Source organism: Herpailurus yagouaroundi, unplaced genomic scaffold (assembly GCF_014898765.1).
Source record: "Herpailurus yagouaroundi ecotype Mexico unplaced genomic scaffold, PumYag 29, whole genome shotgun sequence".
NCBI lineage: Eukaryota > Metazoa > Chordata > Mammalia > Carnivora > Felidae > Herpailurus > Herpailurus yagouaroundi.
This window is the reverse complement of record NW_024412377.1, coordinates 61,050,593-61,067,382: the sequence shown is the minus strand read 5'-3', so window position 1 is coordinate 61,067,382 and position 16,790 is coordinate 61,050,593. Positions and strand designations below refer to the sequence as shown.

At 42.6% G+C, this 16,790-nt stretch overlaps 1 protein-coding gene across 4 annotated transcripts in view; it reads right to left on the bottom strand.

Annotated features, from left to right (window-relative positions):
• Positions 1-16,790, bottom strand: part of KCNIP1 (potassium voltage-gated channel interacting protein 1) — a 346,247-nt gene that overhangs the window by 12,399 nt on the left and 317,058 nt on the right. For 3 of the 4 annotated variants that reach the window (XM_040444665.1, XM_040444671.1, XM_040444679.1), the window contains exons 2-3: positions 1,583-1,707; positions 706-775 (exon numbers count right to left, since the gene is read on the bottom strand). In XM_040444665.1, the coding sequence (XP_040300599.1) occupies positions 706-775; positions 1,583-1,707 (195 nt within the window). Of the gene's footprint in view, positions 1-705; positions 776-1,582; positions 1,708-6,644; positions 6,678-16,790 lie in introns of all 4 variants that reach the window. The other variant, XM_040444656.1, reaches the window with a different exon arrangement.

The following is a 16,790-nucleotide window of genomic DNA, read 5'->3' as shown; positions in this document are numbered from 1 at the left end:
GATAGCTCCTGGGGGCAGGAAGTGAAATGGCACGTGACTCATAGAAGCCTTGGGAAAGAGCCGTTGATGTCTTAGGCCCATGGAGGCAGAGCAACTTCCTTCAGGAGTCAGGCACAGCAACAGAGTGTCTGTGGGCCTGGCACACTCACTAACCTGGACTTCTATGCACAGCTTATGTTCCCTACATCTTTTTGGATTCATTTATTTCTACAGTCTCTGGTATTAAAATTATTTTTCAAAGTTTCACCTTGCCCTCGGCTGTTGTAAGGAAAAGAATGAAGAGTGTGTAGCAAAATGGTGGAACCAACATGGCGGAGCTTTACATCAGACACTTATGGGATAGAATCCTGCTCTGCTACTTACTGGCTGCGTTATCTTGATCTTGATCTTGAGTGAATTGCTAACTTCTCTGAGACGTTGTTGTCCATCTCGGATATGATACAGTACCTGCTTTCTAGAGCTGATATGAGACTTTATGATATTGCTTTATTAATCTCTTCTCCTCTCTTGGAGAGAATCCATTTCAGAGCTCTTTTCTGCTAAAACTTTAGCTAATTCCATATCTTGTAATAAGGGAGGGGAATCTTACTCTGAGTTGTCCCTGCTGTTGAGGAGGAGACAGATAACAAGAAACATGAACCTGGAGGAAGAAAGGCTGCTCACCATAGAAGGAGTTGGGAAGGACCTTTTCAAGATCAGACTCACCTCCATGAGGGAAAAACTGAGCGTAGATCTGCTTGAATGTTTCTTCATTGACCACACCGCTGGGACACTCCTGCGTGAAGGGGAGAGAGTCAGTGGGAGGGAGGGCTGCCTGGCTCCGAAGGAGGAGACTGGGTCCAGCCTTGGAGTTTAGGATTCCTCATCATCCCTGATGAACAGGGACTGGGCAAACACCTGTACACTTCTGTGCCTCCAGGTGAGTGGCCGGGAGATAGCCCTGCCTTAAGAATGAAGCTGCCTTGCAAAATGATGAGACATCATCAGAGAATTGGCACTGTGAGGTAGAAACAGCTTGGGATTTGGGCCTAGGAAGGTCTGGGTTTGGATCCTGGCTCAGCCTCTTCTAGGCTTTGCAACTTTGGGTGAATTAGTGTCTGATCCTCAATGTCCTAACCTGTAAAATGGGGCTAACAGTACCTTCTGACAAGGCTGTCATGAGGTTTAATATATGAAATAATACGGCAAATTAATACATGGGCATTCAGGCTTACACTTCAGTCTTTATGAGCTCAGCACAGACCTAAATCTCGTCAGTTCTGGGGCACTGACAATATTGACAGTGTGAATGGGTCACACTAAGGCTAGAAGCTGGGCCAAGGCGAATTCTCCAAGGTTGTGCCTGCCATGTTGTGAAGTTCCTGGGCTATTGGCCAGTTTCCCATCTATGGAGATTGCCTCATTCTTGCCTGAAGTCTTTCTTTCTAGCCAGGTGATCTTGCTCTCATGTCTTTATAGAATTGGCCTTCCTTTTACAACTACACACATGGAAAACTCTCTGATGGGCCCTGTTGACATTTGGAAGAGCTTTGCTCCAGATGGGAAATCCTGCCTGGGCCTTCAGATGCCCTGTGGGCCTTACATTTTTGAAGCCTCGATAAAGAACTTGCAGCTCCCTCTTGGTGAAATTGGTCTGGGCCTCCAGCTGCTCCAGTCCCTCAGGCCGATGGCAAACCATGGTCATCTCCAGCTCATCTTCAATCTTATCTGGAACCAGAGGAGATGGCATTGGAGTGGCTGACCTTAGTGGCCACTTGTCAGACCACAGTCTGGGCTGTCAAAAGAGTAGTGTTATGACCCGGGATAAGGGATTCGGGGCTGGGGTCACACTGCAGATGATCCTTCTGCCTTGACCACCCCCCCACCCCCAACCCAGTCACTTCTGTCTCACACTCAGTCCAGTCATTACCCCAGGGGTGTCAGGCACTACTCAGGGAGGGAGCTTCAGGCTGGAGATGAACACGTTCCAAGTGGAGATGAAGGCAGGAGTGCTAAAAATAAGTCCATAATGAAAACTTTCCCTTTCTTTCAAAATAACTTCTTTGCACATTCAATTTGCTGCCCACTGAACCATGTGAATATTCTAGAGACACAGGTAAGTGAGTGGAATGATTAACAGCTTTCAAACAGCAAAGGGAAACAACTCTATTAAAAATGTAGAGCAAACTCTTACCATTTGGTACGAATAGATGAAGGCTAACCCAATTTGGCAAAAAGTTCCAATTATGGCATGTTAAATATTAATTTAAGAGTACGAGTGTATTTTACAGTGTTGTTTTGTAATGTCTACTAGACATTCTTAAATAATAGGCAAGTGACTTAAATGGGAACTACTTGATATAAATCAAAGCTTCTGAAGCGTTTGAGGGGTTCCAAAAACAGTTGTCTGAAGTAGCAGTTTGTTCCTCCAATAAGAATGACAATGTAATATAATTTTTCACCAGTTATTGAGAAAGGGTCAGTCAAAGCAAGAAATCTGCCCATCTCCTACTGAAGGACCACAAACTGAATAAGCGGAGGTTTCCACACTTTACCATCACAGCAGGATAAATGAGTGTTTTCCTCTGGGTCCTGCCAGATGCTTTCTATAAATTTATTCCAATCAAGAATCAATTGTCGACTAACCTTCGCTGTCCATTGTTGTCATGCAGACATAAGCAAATCCATATACTGAACGACTGTACATCTGGGCCGGCAAGAATAGTGATGAGATGGGCAAGCTGCTGGGAACGCCACACTCCACATCACATCCCATGACCACGGAGGGTGGGGGGCAGGCTGTGTTTCTCAGAGAACAGGGTGAGCAAGTGCTTTCCACTGAGTATATCTGTCTAGTCAGTGCCAAGCTCTTGCTATCAGATTTTCTCTTCAATTGTCACTTTTCCTTTTGAGACTGTGGTCTTAATACAAAAGAAAACTCTCCAAATGAGTTTGCGTCTTAGACATCTTCCCTAAGGAAATGGATGTTTGGGAAGGTGCCAGGGAGAGGCAGAAGAACTTGGTAATAATTCCCAGTGGTTGTCTTTCTTGTGTGCTGGGCAACTGGTATCACCTTATCCTCTTGGGAGTAGGGCAGATTATTTAATATAAATAAGATACTCTGTTTATACGACATAGCTGCAAGTGACCGATTTCTTTTTAATTCTTACAGAGCCTTTAATTATTGTTTTGTTTGTAGCTAACAAGTGGCAATTACCTTAACATTGCAGCATTTCTATGTAAATCAAAGGGCTGATCCACCCCTCCAACGCCCCCCCCCCACATAAATTTAATTCAGAATACTTGCCTATATTTTTAGCTCATTTTAAAATAGAAATAAAATTATTGGTTTGAATCTCCCAGTGTTAGATTTAATAGCAATTTTATTTTGAAAAACACAGATATTTAAAAGTGTGAAGAGAGGTGAACTATTAAAATGGAAACAAGGAAGGCAGAAATGTATTTTTTGGAAGAAATGATGTATTTTTGCATGCATATAGTATACCATTCTCACTTTAACTTATCCGGAAGCTGAAAAGACTTCTTTTGAAAGATTGTCTTGTTTCTATTAATCTTCCTGTGACTGAATTCTTCACAAGATCAGGGAAGTCTGTTTGCGGAAGTCTGTGAGAATCTCTCTGATTCATAAGCTGCACTTACTTACCATCTCCTCTATTATAAATGCACTAAGTAGTTACTGAAATATCAAATATTAAGCCCACTTCATTAAGGGAGAACTAGACTTTATCAATAAATGATTTGTTTGCTGTCTGGGCAGAGGGATCAATTTCCGTATTTGATTCCGTAATATCTGAATATTGGGATGATGATTGCCAAGCTTTGGCTTGGTTTTGCTTCTCATCACCCTCTAATTGTCAGGCTGTGGTAACATCAGTCACTGAAGGAAATTCATGTCTTTGGGGCTCAAGATGCTGGGAAGTAGCCTGCGTGGTTCTCAATTTTTTGTTTTAATGTATTTCATAGTCTTTAACCAGTGGTTCTCAATTTTTTGTTTTAATGTATTTCATAGTAAGAGCTACAATTAACAGCACATTCCAGGATGCACATACATATAAACAAAGATTTTTATGACATATTTTGAAGCAAAAATTCCTTAAACACTTTTCCCTATTGATGTGAGATGTACTCTGTTCTCAATTTTAATCTATTTCTTTGTAAAATTGTGTTAACCTTCATGTGTCATGACCTGTGAATGGAAAACACTGAGTTGTCTACACTTGTGGCAACCTTCTAGAAGGGCCCACATCTCAGCATTCCTCTCCCTCATACCTGCTCTCCCTTCCCCTCCTTCATCTAGTTCCAGCCACTATAAATATATTCTGAAGAAATTTCTGAAGGGGCTGCTGAGGTTTTCACATTCCTCCTGTTGCACTGACCCCCCTCTCTCAGGGAGTCCCTGGGTGCTGCCCAGGTGGTCCCAGTAAAGGAAGGAGGGAGGCCCAGCTCTCGGGTTGGAGGAAGAGGAAACAGAACTAACAGGTGGGGAGCCTCTTTGACAGTTTCTTCTGTTAAGAGTCTGCAAGGTGAAATGTTGCTTGATATTATTTTTGTTATTAAAAGTAATGGTGAGTCAGTTACTAAGTCAGATTGAGTTTGGATGATAGACATTAAAATTAACCTAGAAATTTAGTACTATGGTGGTAACTACATAACAAGAATTAGAATACCTTCTGTTGGTAAAATACTGTTAATCTGTAAAATGTTTTCATGCCTGTTGTCCCACTACAACCTTGTGTGTGGTGGGGAGCGAGTATTGGAAAGATGGGTGTCTTAACAGACAAGGAGATTGTCTAACCATGAGTATCTTAAACACTGATGAATTGCCTATTACTGCGGGTAAAGCAAGATAGAAAAAATCAACGGGAGGGGATTTACAGCAGGAAATTCCCAGACTGAAGGAGAAGTTGGAGAAGATGATTCAGATTAAGTGGTCTTTATTGTTTTGAGGTCACGGACTCTTCTGAGTGTGGGATAAAAGCTTTAGACTCTCAGAAAAAGAAAATGCACCTAATTATGGCATTTTTCTGTACTTTCAGTTAGGTCTTGGATATTTTAAACACATGGAGACATGTTAAGTGCTTCTAGCACAGGAGATCTCTTCCAAGCTCTATCACTAGATGGCTTTGCCTAAGACAGAATGGGACCTAGAATCGAGCCAGTCCCAGGTCTCTTTTATAGATCTGGCTTCCATGTGCCCCTACAATGGCTTCCCTTTCCCTTAAGCTCAAACTGCAAATTGGTTTGTGACCAATGTGACAAAGTTTGCAATATTAGGAGCTATGCTCCTAACAAGCTCTGTACAGGTCATACCCTTAGGTTATGAGTTGTAAGAGGACCCAAGCCTTTAGTCTCCTCCCTAGTGAATCTCCTCTGTTAGTTCTGTGACCATGACCACAGCCAAGGCCAAAAACCATGGCCATGATGACTTCCTTCTCCCTGCACTAGAAAATAGTCTCTTCATCGTGGGGTCTCTGGGTTGGACTTAATAATCACCTATCTGTTTTCAAGGTTACAAAATGGTGGCCCTTGACATAGAATGCAGCCCCCAAATAGGTCTTGTTTCGTTTATAAAATGTGATGGGTTTTGTTTTTGTTTTTGTTTTTGGAATTAACTGCCGCTATTGAAAGATGAGAGATCAACAAATTCGGATATTTTATTTCTCTTAGAAAATGGGATTATCTAACAACTTTTAGTCTCAAATTCTCACAAGGAAATAGTTTATGAAATCTGAGCGGTGGCTGTTCCCTCTGAGCAGCCAGAGCCTCTAGTGCTCCACCTGTACGCCTGTGGCTCACTTCATTCATTTATGCTACCTTCCTGGCCCCACAGGCATTTGACTTTTCCCTTCCTGATCTCTGCCCGCTTACCTCCCACCTAACTACCTTTTTTCTTACTTCACTCACCACCCAGTCAACCACCTTTTCTCTCCTTACTACTTATTTAAACACATTCCACTTTGTTTCACCAAGGGCTTAAAATTGATTATAGGAAATAAATATAATAAATTTAAAAGAGATAAAGTAACAAGAAAAACTGCCTCAGAAAATGTTGATTTGATTAAGAGGTTAAGGCCATGGGAAAAAGACAACTTAGAAATACAGGTCATTTATTCCAAGCAGTGACCAAGCTTGAGTCACAGACTGGCTCTGAGCTTTTACATATTATCTTGTTACCCATTAGAGAAAAACATATCCGTTTCTTATTAGGAGCAAACCTCTTCCTATAACTTGTCTCTAAAAGAAAGTTTCCAGCTGTTTCTATGTAGGTGGTGTTTGCTAACAAGGGGCAAAGAAAATTGGTGAATAAGTAGACTAATTACAAAATCTATTTGATTAAGAAACTCTTCTTTCGGAGGCACCTGGGTGGCTTAGTCGGTTGGGCATCCGACTTTGGTTCAGGTCATGATCTCATGGTTCATGGGTTCAAGCCCCTGCGTTGGGCTCTGGGCTGCTGGCTTGGAGCCTGGAGCCTGCTTCGGATTCTGTGTCTCCCTCTTTCTCTGCCCCTCCCCTGCTCACACTGTCTCTCTCTGTCTCTCAAAAAAAAAAAAAAAAAATAATAATAATAATAAACGTTAAAAAAAGAAGCTCTTCTTTTGAAAGTAATATGACCAAAGTAGTCAAGTTAGTTTAAACTTTTTTACCTCTCTGATACTGGTAATACCACCAGGCGATGTCTAGGAAAAAGTAAGAAAACATTTTACCAAATCCATTCATCGAAAAGACAAAGCATACTTTTATTTTCCATGGAGATTCCACTCGGAGGGTGTCCAGGTCACCATCCAGCTCGACATACGCAAAGAGATCTTGTAGCAGAGCTGGTGCTGACCTTTTCCTTATCCTTTTCCCCAGGTGGGAGCAGGCAAGAGTTAACGGGTCACCTCGCAGTGCCCACGGCTCCCAGCAGGGGGCTCATTGAGCATGCCCGCAGCCATGCAGCCATGCAGCCCGAAGAGAGATGGGATGGCATGGGGCAGAGGATGCACGATGTGGATGGGTCCTTGAACATACCTGCATGTTTGGTTGTGAAGTGGCTTATGTGATACCCTTCACAACAGAGGCCCCATGGCCGCCCTCTGCTACCTTGTCATTTGAAGCTGCACATTTTGTAGGATTCTATATTCGCTCACTCAACAATCATCAGTGACATACCTACATATTTCAGTGAATGAAACGACTCTGTTCCCTGCTCTCCTGGAGCTTACAGTCTACAAGCCTATGCTTCTCTTTTCCCTTTAGGAGCTTGATAAGTAACACCGATGCAGGGGAAAACAAGGTGGTGGTGGGGGGGGGGGTGCTGTGGAAAAAACTAATTAGCACATTAGAACTTGTGAGCAGAGTGGAGGCAGGTGAAGTCCCCTGTTGTGCTGAATACGAAACATAAGACGGATTATCAGACCTGGAAACTCCTTCATGGCACCATAGAGTTGGCTGGGTCCAGGTCCCAGAGAGTAGAAAATGGGGGTCTTGTTGCTCTCCTGCAGGCCTTTGGGGTTGATTTGGGGGGTCAACTTGGTTTACCTCTGTAGGCTATTATTTGAACTTCCTCCTGTCCTTCCATCACTCCTGACCAAGAGTGTGTGAGCCAGTCCAGCTATCACTTTAAGTGTGTTTTGGTCACTCCCCACCCATAACCCCAGACAGCAGGGGCTCATTTTCTGCTGTCCCTAAAAGTGGTGGTATAGGGGCACCTAGGTGGCTCAGTCAGTTAAACATGCAACTTCAGCTCAGGTCATGATCTCACGGTTCGTGAGTTCAAGCCCCGCATTGGGCTCTGTGCTGACAGCTCGGAGCCTAGAGCCTGCTTTGGCTTCTGTGCCTCCTTCTCTCTCTACCCCTCCCCTGTTCTCTCTCTCTCTCTCTCTCTCTCTGTCCCCCTCAGTGCTCTCTCTCTCAAAAATAAAATAAAACATTAAAAAAAATTAAGTGGTGGTATAGATGGATATCCATCCTCTGGTAAATATTTCTGCTCTTGACCTGGTCCTGATCTGAATCCCATGGGAGAAACTTATTTGGCCAGATTTAGTTGCCCTCTGTTATCACTCTGATTAATAGCATTTGCACTTATTTACCATTTCTAATAGACTTTATTTTTAAGGCAGTTTTAGGTTGACAGAAAAATTACGTAGAAAATACAGAGTTCACATGCATGTCACCTCACGGCTTCCCCTATCATTAACATCTTGCACTAGTATGGTATATATGTTACAACTGATGAACCAAGATTAAAATATTTTTAGCTAAAGTCCATAGTTTACATTAGAGTGCATTCTTCGTGTGGTGCAGTTCTGTGGGTTTTGACAAATGTATAATGTCACGTATCTGCCACTACAGAATCCTCCAGAATAGTTTCACAGCCTTAAAAATACTTACATAGCATTCTTGTAGTGGTATGTCTACAAATAAGGGTTCACCGTCTCTGCCATGCCAGGGATGGGATTGGGAGAGAGACGAAAAGACAGACTGTTCATATGGAGCTCTCCGACCAGTGGTGAGACATGCACAGAGACCAGGATTACAAACTCAAATGCCAGTAGTAGTTGGTAAGTAATTTAAATGAGTCAGGTGCTGGGTTACAACCTGAGCGGCAGGGACTGAGAACTGGTGAGTCATTACCCCATGAAAGGGAAACAGCTCTTACACAGCTAGTCATTGTTATATAGAATTTAGGTTCACAGAGCCCAGATTTTTAGTTTTTCTTAAGAGCTGCTACAGTTAAGATTGTTTGTGTCCTGACTCTTAGCTGTTATCAATGACTTTAACATTGGAAACATACAGCATGGGCCAAATATGATATTCCCATTTGTAGGATGCTATGGATTGCTGGCCTGGAACTCTTTGCTGGCAAATCATGCCAAGGCCAAGTAGTGGCATGGCAGTGTGGACATGGCTGAGGCATTGGGAGCCAAGAGGAGGAAGCTCTTCATGAATAACCCCTGGATGGCAGGAAATTGAAAGGGGTGGCAGGGATGGCTCCAAGGGGAGCTGGTAATTTATTTGAGTCTTCAAGAAGGAAGGGAAAAAGGGAATATCTATCATATGCAATGATACAGAAGCCAAAAGGCCAGGGTGAGCTCTCCTCTAGTACAGCTGACTTCTTACTGAGAACAACTGGAAAAGGAGTATTAAAGAAATAAACCAATTAAAAAAATTTTAAAAATTACCATGGTAACAGCAACAAAAAGACACCTAAAGACTGGGCAGGGGGTGGGGGAACAGGAAAAAATACCTTAACACATGTGTTCGAAGGCACTGGAGAGCTACCAATTTATCCTATCTTTAGAAGCAATGATTCTGGAGGGAAGAAAAACTCATTAAGGTGAGCCTGACAGTCAGTGCTGCTTTTCATCTCACAGGGTATGCTGATTTATAAGTGGCATGGGTTCTGAGCTTGAGAAACTGAGCAAAAGGGTCTGTTAAGGGGAAAGAATATAAGCAGAACTTTCGGCAATCTGGGAAGACAAAAATGGGATCAGTCCTACGAAGACATTCAGGGCTCGAGGGGCCAAGACCGGAGGGGCCACAGAGGAGGGGAGCACAGACATAATGTTATCAACCTGAGCTATCATAAGTGACTGAGGTCAATGGAAACTAAGCAAAAACCACAGCCCAAAGGTTGCAGAGCTAAATGGAGCTCTTGGCAGGCTCACAGGGTTATGGGTTAGCGGTTAGATTCAGGGTCTCCTAGGAGGTGGGTTCCTGGTGAACATTCAGGCTTTCAGTTTGACCCCTAAAGGACTGTGTTCTAGGAGCAAGGCATATTAGAAGTAGATCAGGCCTCTCAAAGATTGAAATCCAGCCTTGAAACAACTCAATCCCTATGTGGATTAAGTTTATTTGCTCCTGCTCAGTTACCTTGCAGAAGTTGAAGGTTCAGCCAGATAGTGTTCACATTTTGTATTCTAATGTTCACCACTCATTGCAAATTTGCCAGGCATATTAAGATAGGACCAAGAGAAAAAGACAGAATACGGTAATAGATTCATAGTGATCTAAATATTGGCTTTATCAACTGTGGGCCTTAAAATAATGGTGAATATGCTCAAGAAAATAAATACAAAGATGGAGATTCCACCAGAGACTTAGAGAACTGGGATATATATATATATATATATATATATATATATATAGTCCTAGAATTAAAAAATGTATTATCCAAGATTAACAACTAAATAGATCAATTTAACGGCTGGTTGGGCACAGATGAAGAGAGAATGATTTGGTGGATAGGTCAATAGAAAAATATAAAGACTTATGCACAGAGAGAGAAATACGAAAAATACAGAGAAGACCATAAGAGACATATCGCAATTTTAAAAATATATATATATATACATATATATATACACATATATATATATATATGTGTGTATATATATACACATATATTTTTTTTTTGAGAGAGAGAGAGGCAGAGTGTGTGCAGAGGAGGGGCAAAGAGAGAGGGAAACACAGAATCCTAAGCAGGCTCGAGGCTCTGAGCTGTTAGCACAGAGCCCGAAGCGGGGCTCAAACTCACGAACCATGAGATATGACCTGGGCTGAAGTCAGATGCTTAACCGACTGAGCCACCCAGGCACCCCTCATAAAAGTTCTAACATATGTGTAACTGGAGTCCCCAATGGGGAGGAGATAAAAAATGCTGTTGAGGCAGTATCTGAAGTGACAATTGATCATTTAAAAAAACCAATTAAATATATCAAGCCACAGATGTCAAGCCACAGATTCTGGAAGCATAAACCCAAGCAGAGAAACTGATAGGAAACCACACCAAGGCACATCACAATAAAACTGTTGAAATGCAAAGCTAAACAGAAAATCTTTAATACAAGAAAGCCATCTTCAGATAAAAACCAAGCCCTAGCTCGATGCTTATTAATTAGGACACAGAAAAAGTAGAAATGAAAGTACAACATGCAAACATGTCAAGAAAAACTGGCTTGGCTATTTTAACACTAGAGGAAGTAGACTTTAAGGCAAGAAGCTTTGCTAGAGAGAAAGGGAGTTTGCATAATGAAGGTGTCATCCACTAGGAAGATATAACAATTCCAAATTAGTATGCACAAATAATATAGTTTCCAAATACAAAGCAAAGGCTGACAGAGAAAAGAAGAACTAGCAAATTCACAGTCATAATTGGAGATTTCAAAACCCTTCTCTCAGCAACTGATAAAAAAAAAAATCGATGAGGGTATAGAGGATATGAGCAATGCAATTAACAAATGTGTCTCCATTGATAGGAGTGGAGCTCTTTATCCAACCGCCATAGATACCGCACATTCCTTTCAAGGGCTCAGAGAACATTTACCAAAATTGACCACTTCCTGAGTAATAAAGCCAATCTCAACAAAGTTTGAAGAAATGAAATTGTTCAGAATGTTTTCTATCCATGTGGAATTAAACAAGAAATCAAGAGAAGAAGAAAAAAAGAGGAAATCTCCAAATGTTTGGAAGCCAAGCAACATGGTTCGAATTCGTAATAACCCATGTATGGAGGAAGAAACCTCATGGAAATTAGAAAGCATTTGGAATCAAATGATAATGAAAATATAACATATCAAAACTGTGGGACGCTGTGAAAACTGAACCCAGAGGGAAATTTAAAGAGCATGACATACTTGAGCTGCAAATAATTTAGGTGACAGTGTGCATAAAATTGAATGCCTAAAATTGAATGCTGTGCTGCCTCTTGAAATCATATTTCTAGTGCTTCTAGTGGTTCATTTTCAGCGTTGCCTAAACTATGTTGGTTACATTAAAGACTACATTAGAGATGGCATGCTGGCATTTGAAACTGTGATCTTTTCTCTCCCCTTAAACATGGTCGATTGATTTATTCTGGGTGAGATTAACACCATTTTTTTTTTGATTGACAATTTACCCCATTATTATCAACGATGAAGATCCTTGTTGGTGCCTGTATGGACCGGGGTGGGACGCGCAGGGGGCTGGCGGGGGGGACAAGTTCTATCTGGTCCTGAAGTGTAATCCTGGAGGCTGAGGGCTGAGATTCTTACAGCAGGAGCTTGGAGGTGAGTCATAAGCTCACTCAGACACACACAGCACACACAACTCGTCAGCTCTGAATTTTATAAACTTAACGATGAGTCCCGGGAGTGCTGAGCTGAGCTTTGATAAAGATTTTCTGAGTGTTCCAGACATTTTTTTCAGTCTTCTTGCTTCAATAAAACTCAAATCATGTTTTGCTCCAAGCGTTTGTTCTCTTAATCTTGAAACCCTCCTGCCCCTTTTAAGCGAAATTGAATTTATACATTTCTCATTCATTTACACCTTAGTCCTGAAAATCTTCTGGAAAAAAAAAAAAAAAAGAGTCCCTCAAAGAAAATCTTTGAGTATTGCTTGTTCCATTTGATGGGAGATTTTCCAGGTCAAATGACTTGAAAATTCTTCTGCATATAGCATATTTCGGTTCTCTGACCTTTCTCCCAAAAGGAGGGTGTTTTTGAACATGGCCTTCAGATCAGCACATTGGGTGAGTGGGTGGGTGTGTGGGAAGGTGAGTGTCAGATGTGCCTCGGAAGCTGGTGGTAGTGGAGATTAGGTGTCAGAAATATAATGTAATTATTAAAAGTCCACAAAGCCATTATGCAGACATAAATCACAATTCTGTTGGTTGTGTGACAGCATAACATTTGCACATTTTCCACTGAGATTGAAAAAAACAAAGAAACTTCTGGGAAATAAGTGGGTCATTTAGATCCCAGAGTTGGCAGAAAAGAGCCCTAAGTGGTATTTCAGGACAGGGAGCAAGGCCACATACGTTAGGGACTCTTGTGTCTCCTCGCCTCCAAAGCAACATTTCATTCCAGCTAAGGCTGTGGCCAGGCTGCAGAGTAGAAATGTCAGGGTCACTGCAGTGTCTCAGCTGCAGGTGGAAATCTCTCAATGATGTTTTAAGTGGACCTCTGTGTCTGTAAAAAGTGTCCCAGGATGAAACTGGATGGTGTACTTAGGTGGCACCAGCAGTCCTCACAGCTCTAGGAGCAATTAGTCACACAAGGCCCAAATCCTGCCACCAGCTAGCAGTCAGGAGGCAGTGGGGAACCTCCCGCCATTTCTCCTTTGGTCTCGGGGGACCCTGCCCTGAAGTTCCAGCACGTGGAGATGGCCAGTTCATGAGTGGTGGCTGCCCTGAGTTGGGGGGTGGGGGGCATGTTGCCCAGGATAAGTGAGTCTCGAATATTTCTGCACGAGATAAGAAGAGCACGTTGGTGGGATTTTGTTACTGCTCTATTCCACGGGGAAAGGGCACTGCTAGTTTTAAGTTGGAAATACGAAGGTGCAGAGAGGGGTCAAAAAAATTACTCAAAGGAAAAGTAAGATTGCTGTGTGACTAGGACTTCTGTTAGGTTGGGCATAGAATCTTCTCATCAGTGGAAATTCCCTGGATCAAGGTCAGGCTAAGGTGTGAAAATCTTGTCTTTCAGCCTGCGTTTTGAAGGGTAGTTCATTGCTATCCAGCTAACTTGACACCTTACCAGGTGATGGTTTCCAGGCAGAGGGCTTGCTCTGGTGGGCTGGTAAGTGTTTAACAACTGGCATTTGGGGATGGGAGAAAAGCCTGATTGATACCATTTTCCAATTTCTTTGGTGTAAATATTCCCATCAGGCTGTCAACCGAAGTCACAGGATGTGGATTTGGGAAGTGCAGTGCACAATCCATGGGTATGAGCCAGCTCCATCATATTACTGCTGCTATGCTGGCATATGTTTAACTATCCCAAATTAGTGTGCTAAGGGCCTGAAAAACAATGCATAAAGCAGGCTCAGCTCCAGTAGTCTAGCCAAATAAACCTTTTCTTTGTTGTTATCTTGAAAATAAGGTTCTGTACCTCATATAGAATAATCACAAGCAGGGAAATAATGGAGATTGGCCTGGTAAGCTTTTGCTGGAATTCAGTATTAATGTATCCTCCTATTAAGTGCTTGTCTTGGTGAGCTCAGAGAGCATGGTAATAGTTTTAGGATTGATCTAATCATCTCACTGTCCCTAGGAGGCATATGGTTATTAGGCTAATTCCAGCTATAATCATACCCACCTTGTAGTTGTGAATCTAAAGGAGATAAGATATGTGAAGGGCTCTATGCACACAGTAGGTCCTCAAAAAATGTTTTTCTCATCTAATAGTGTGTTATGTCTGTGATTTTAAGGATGATTCTCAAAGGCAGAATCCAGTAATCAAGTCTGTAGATACTCTGTAGGCCACAATTGCGCCTTTTCTGATGGATCTAGTTAATTAAGTGTGCTTTTCTTTAATACAGGAAGATTTGTTTGTTCTGTGATTGACTCTGTCAGAAAGGCACTCAGTTGCCAGCTCAGGTTGGACATTTACTGATTAAAGTGAATATTATCATTCTATATTAACCGCAATGGACAGAAGCAAACACAAGACGCTGGCTGAAAGAGCATCGAGCACCTCGGGCTGCAGATTGTCAGGGAACAGGGCAGAGCATCAGTGGGCGGTGGACACCAGAAACACAGGGCCCAGAGTGTAAAGTCTATGGATACAATAACTGACCGTCACGGAGAAGATTTCCTGCCTCTTCTCCCCTAGAGTTACTGCGTGATTCCATGTCCTCTGCCCTTAATAATCCAGACGGTCAAAATGTGTATTGTTTTGGTCCATTTCTTAGCTGGAGAAGGCTATTGGACGTTACCCTCGCACATCCACTGCCAGATGCAGGGAGTGCAGCCAGTTCATCGGAGCGCGGATGTCTGCCTGCCCAGAGGCAGGGAGAAGATGGCAAGGTGTCATCTGTGGGACTCAGCTCAGAAGCCTCTTAACTGTGCACTTAATAAATGAAGCCTTGGCAGACATACCTTGAATTATTAATGGCGTTATTCAGTTTTGATTGTTTCCTTCTTTTGGGGAAAGGTTATTCACTCAAATGCCTTTGATTAGACTATACAATACATCACAATTGGGCATATTTTATGTGCGACTTTATGGTGATAATAGTTCTGTCTCATTTAGAAGCAAATCAGACATTATGAACTTCGTGATTTATTAATGTATTGATTTCTATAAATGTCAGCGCATCTCACATCCCGTCAGAGAGCCCGAGAGCAATCAGTGGAGAGCCAATAAAAATGTAAAATGAAACCATCATAAAAAAAAAAAAAAAAAGGAAATACGGCCTGTTTCAAAGCCCTGCTGCCTCTCTGAATTGTTTCAGGATCCAGATCATTACCATGAAGGCATCTCCCCCACCCCTGAGGAAACAGCCTACACGAAGCTGTCAGGGGAAGCTCTGGCCTGTTTGTTCTGTATTGTGTCAAATAAGAAAACAAAAGGCAAAGAGTCGGACCTAGAGGGGCCTCTGGACTCAGTGCCCAGGCTCTTCATCCTGGAGGATGCAGGAGGATAATGGGGTCCCTTTCCATCAGCTTTGCCCCATTACCACCTACCAGCTTCCTCCTGAGGGATCTTCAGGGTAAAGTCTAGATTCCCCAGCACAATTCTGCACAACCACCCTGCATGGGTCTTCTGCAACAGGCGCAGTCCCCTGTCTCTGCCAGAGTGTGTCATCAGCTGATCTCGATCTCAGCCACCCTTTAAACCTGCCTCGAGAGCCATCTCCTCTGGGCAGCTCTCGCAGACCACCGCAGGGAAAGCTCTCTCTGTCCAAACTCCTGAAGCGCCTGCTGTCTCTAACCGTCCCCCAGCAGGTATCAGAATCTACCTTTGGGTGTCGCAGAGGTCAGTTACGGGAGTGAGGTGGGGTAGGATAGGGTAGGGGTGGAGAGACTGTGTCTTGTGCCTGTTTTTGTTCTGTTTTTATTTTTGGTACCTCACTTTTACGATGTCTAGAGCCACTCTGCACATAGTAGGTGCTAAGCGCTCCTTATTTGCTCTAAGTGTGTAGAATTATGAGAAACTAAATAGGATATAATGTTGAATCCTGAGAAAGCTGCCAAGAGAGTATCTGGAAAGTATTTGGCTAATTTAGTGGCTAATTCTGTCGTCTGACAGTTTAGTTTAGAAATCCCAATCTGGCAGCCCACGGGGTACAGTTGTTGTTTCACTTCTTTTAAATGTGAGTTTTGACAACATTTATTGCACATAAAATATGGGGTTTTGGCTTCTCTTTAGAAATTGGAATTTATGTCTGTGTGGGCCTGCATTACCACATTATCACATGGCAACAATTGGCTGGAGCTGAGGAGCGGCTGCTCGCTTCAGACACGGCACATGCTCGCTAGTAAACCACAGTCCCCACTAGTCCCTATTACATCCCCAGAACTAAGACCGAGGGGCAGTCCTCCATTATCACTCATTCACATTACCTGCCTCTATGAGCCCAGTTTAACCACCCCTTTCCCCTACCCCATATCATATTTTTCCAAGTGACTGTTGTGTATTTTGTGATAATCTAGAAACATGACAATTTCATTTTTTTTGGGTCCCAAGCAGCATGGAGCAAAAAGGGATGCCCTGTGATTAGAGAGGAACTCTGTACAGATTCAGGCTGTGTGAACTTCTGGCTCAGTGCATTTCAGCCTTCGATTCTCATAAGCCACTTTTCACATCACACAGCTCCTATGAAATAAGAGTTATATTGTTCCCATTTTACAGAGGAGAAAACTGAGGTGCAGAGAGGAAAGAGAACATATTAATTTTCCCATTTGAAGAAATGGAATCAAGAGATCTTATGAGACCTCCCTGAAATCACAAAGATGGTGGGCAGAAGAGCAAACACTGATCTCATCATCTGATTAACACTCAGATGCTTTCTGGCCTAAGGGACCATCCCATGGGTCTCCCCTG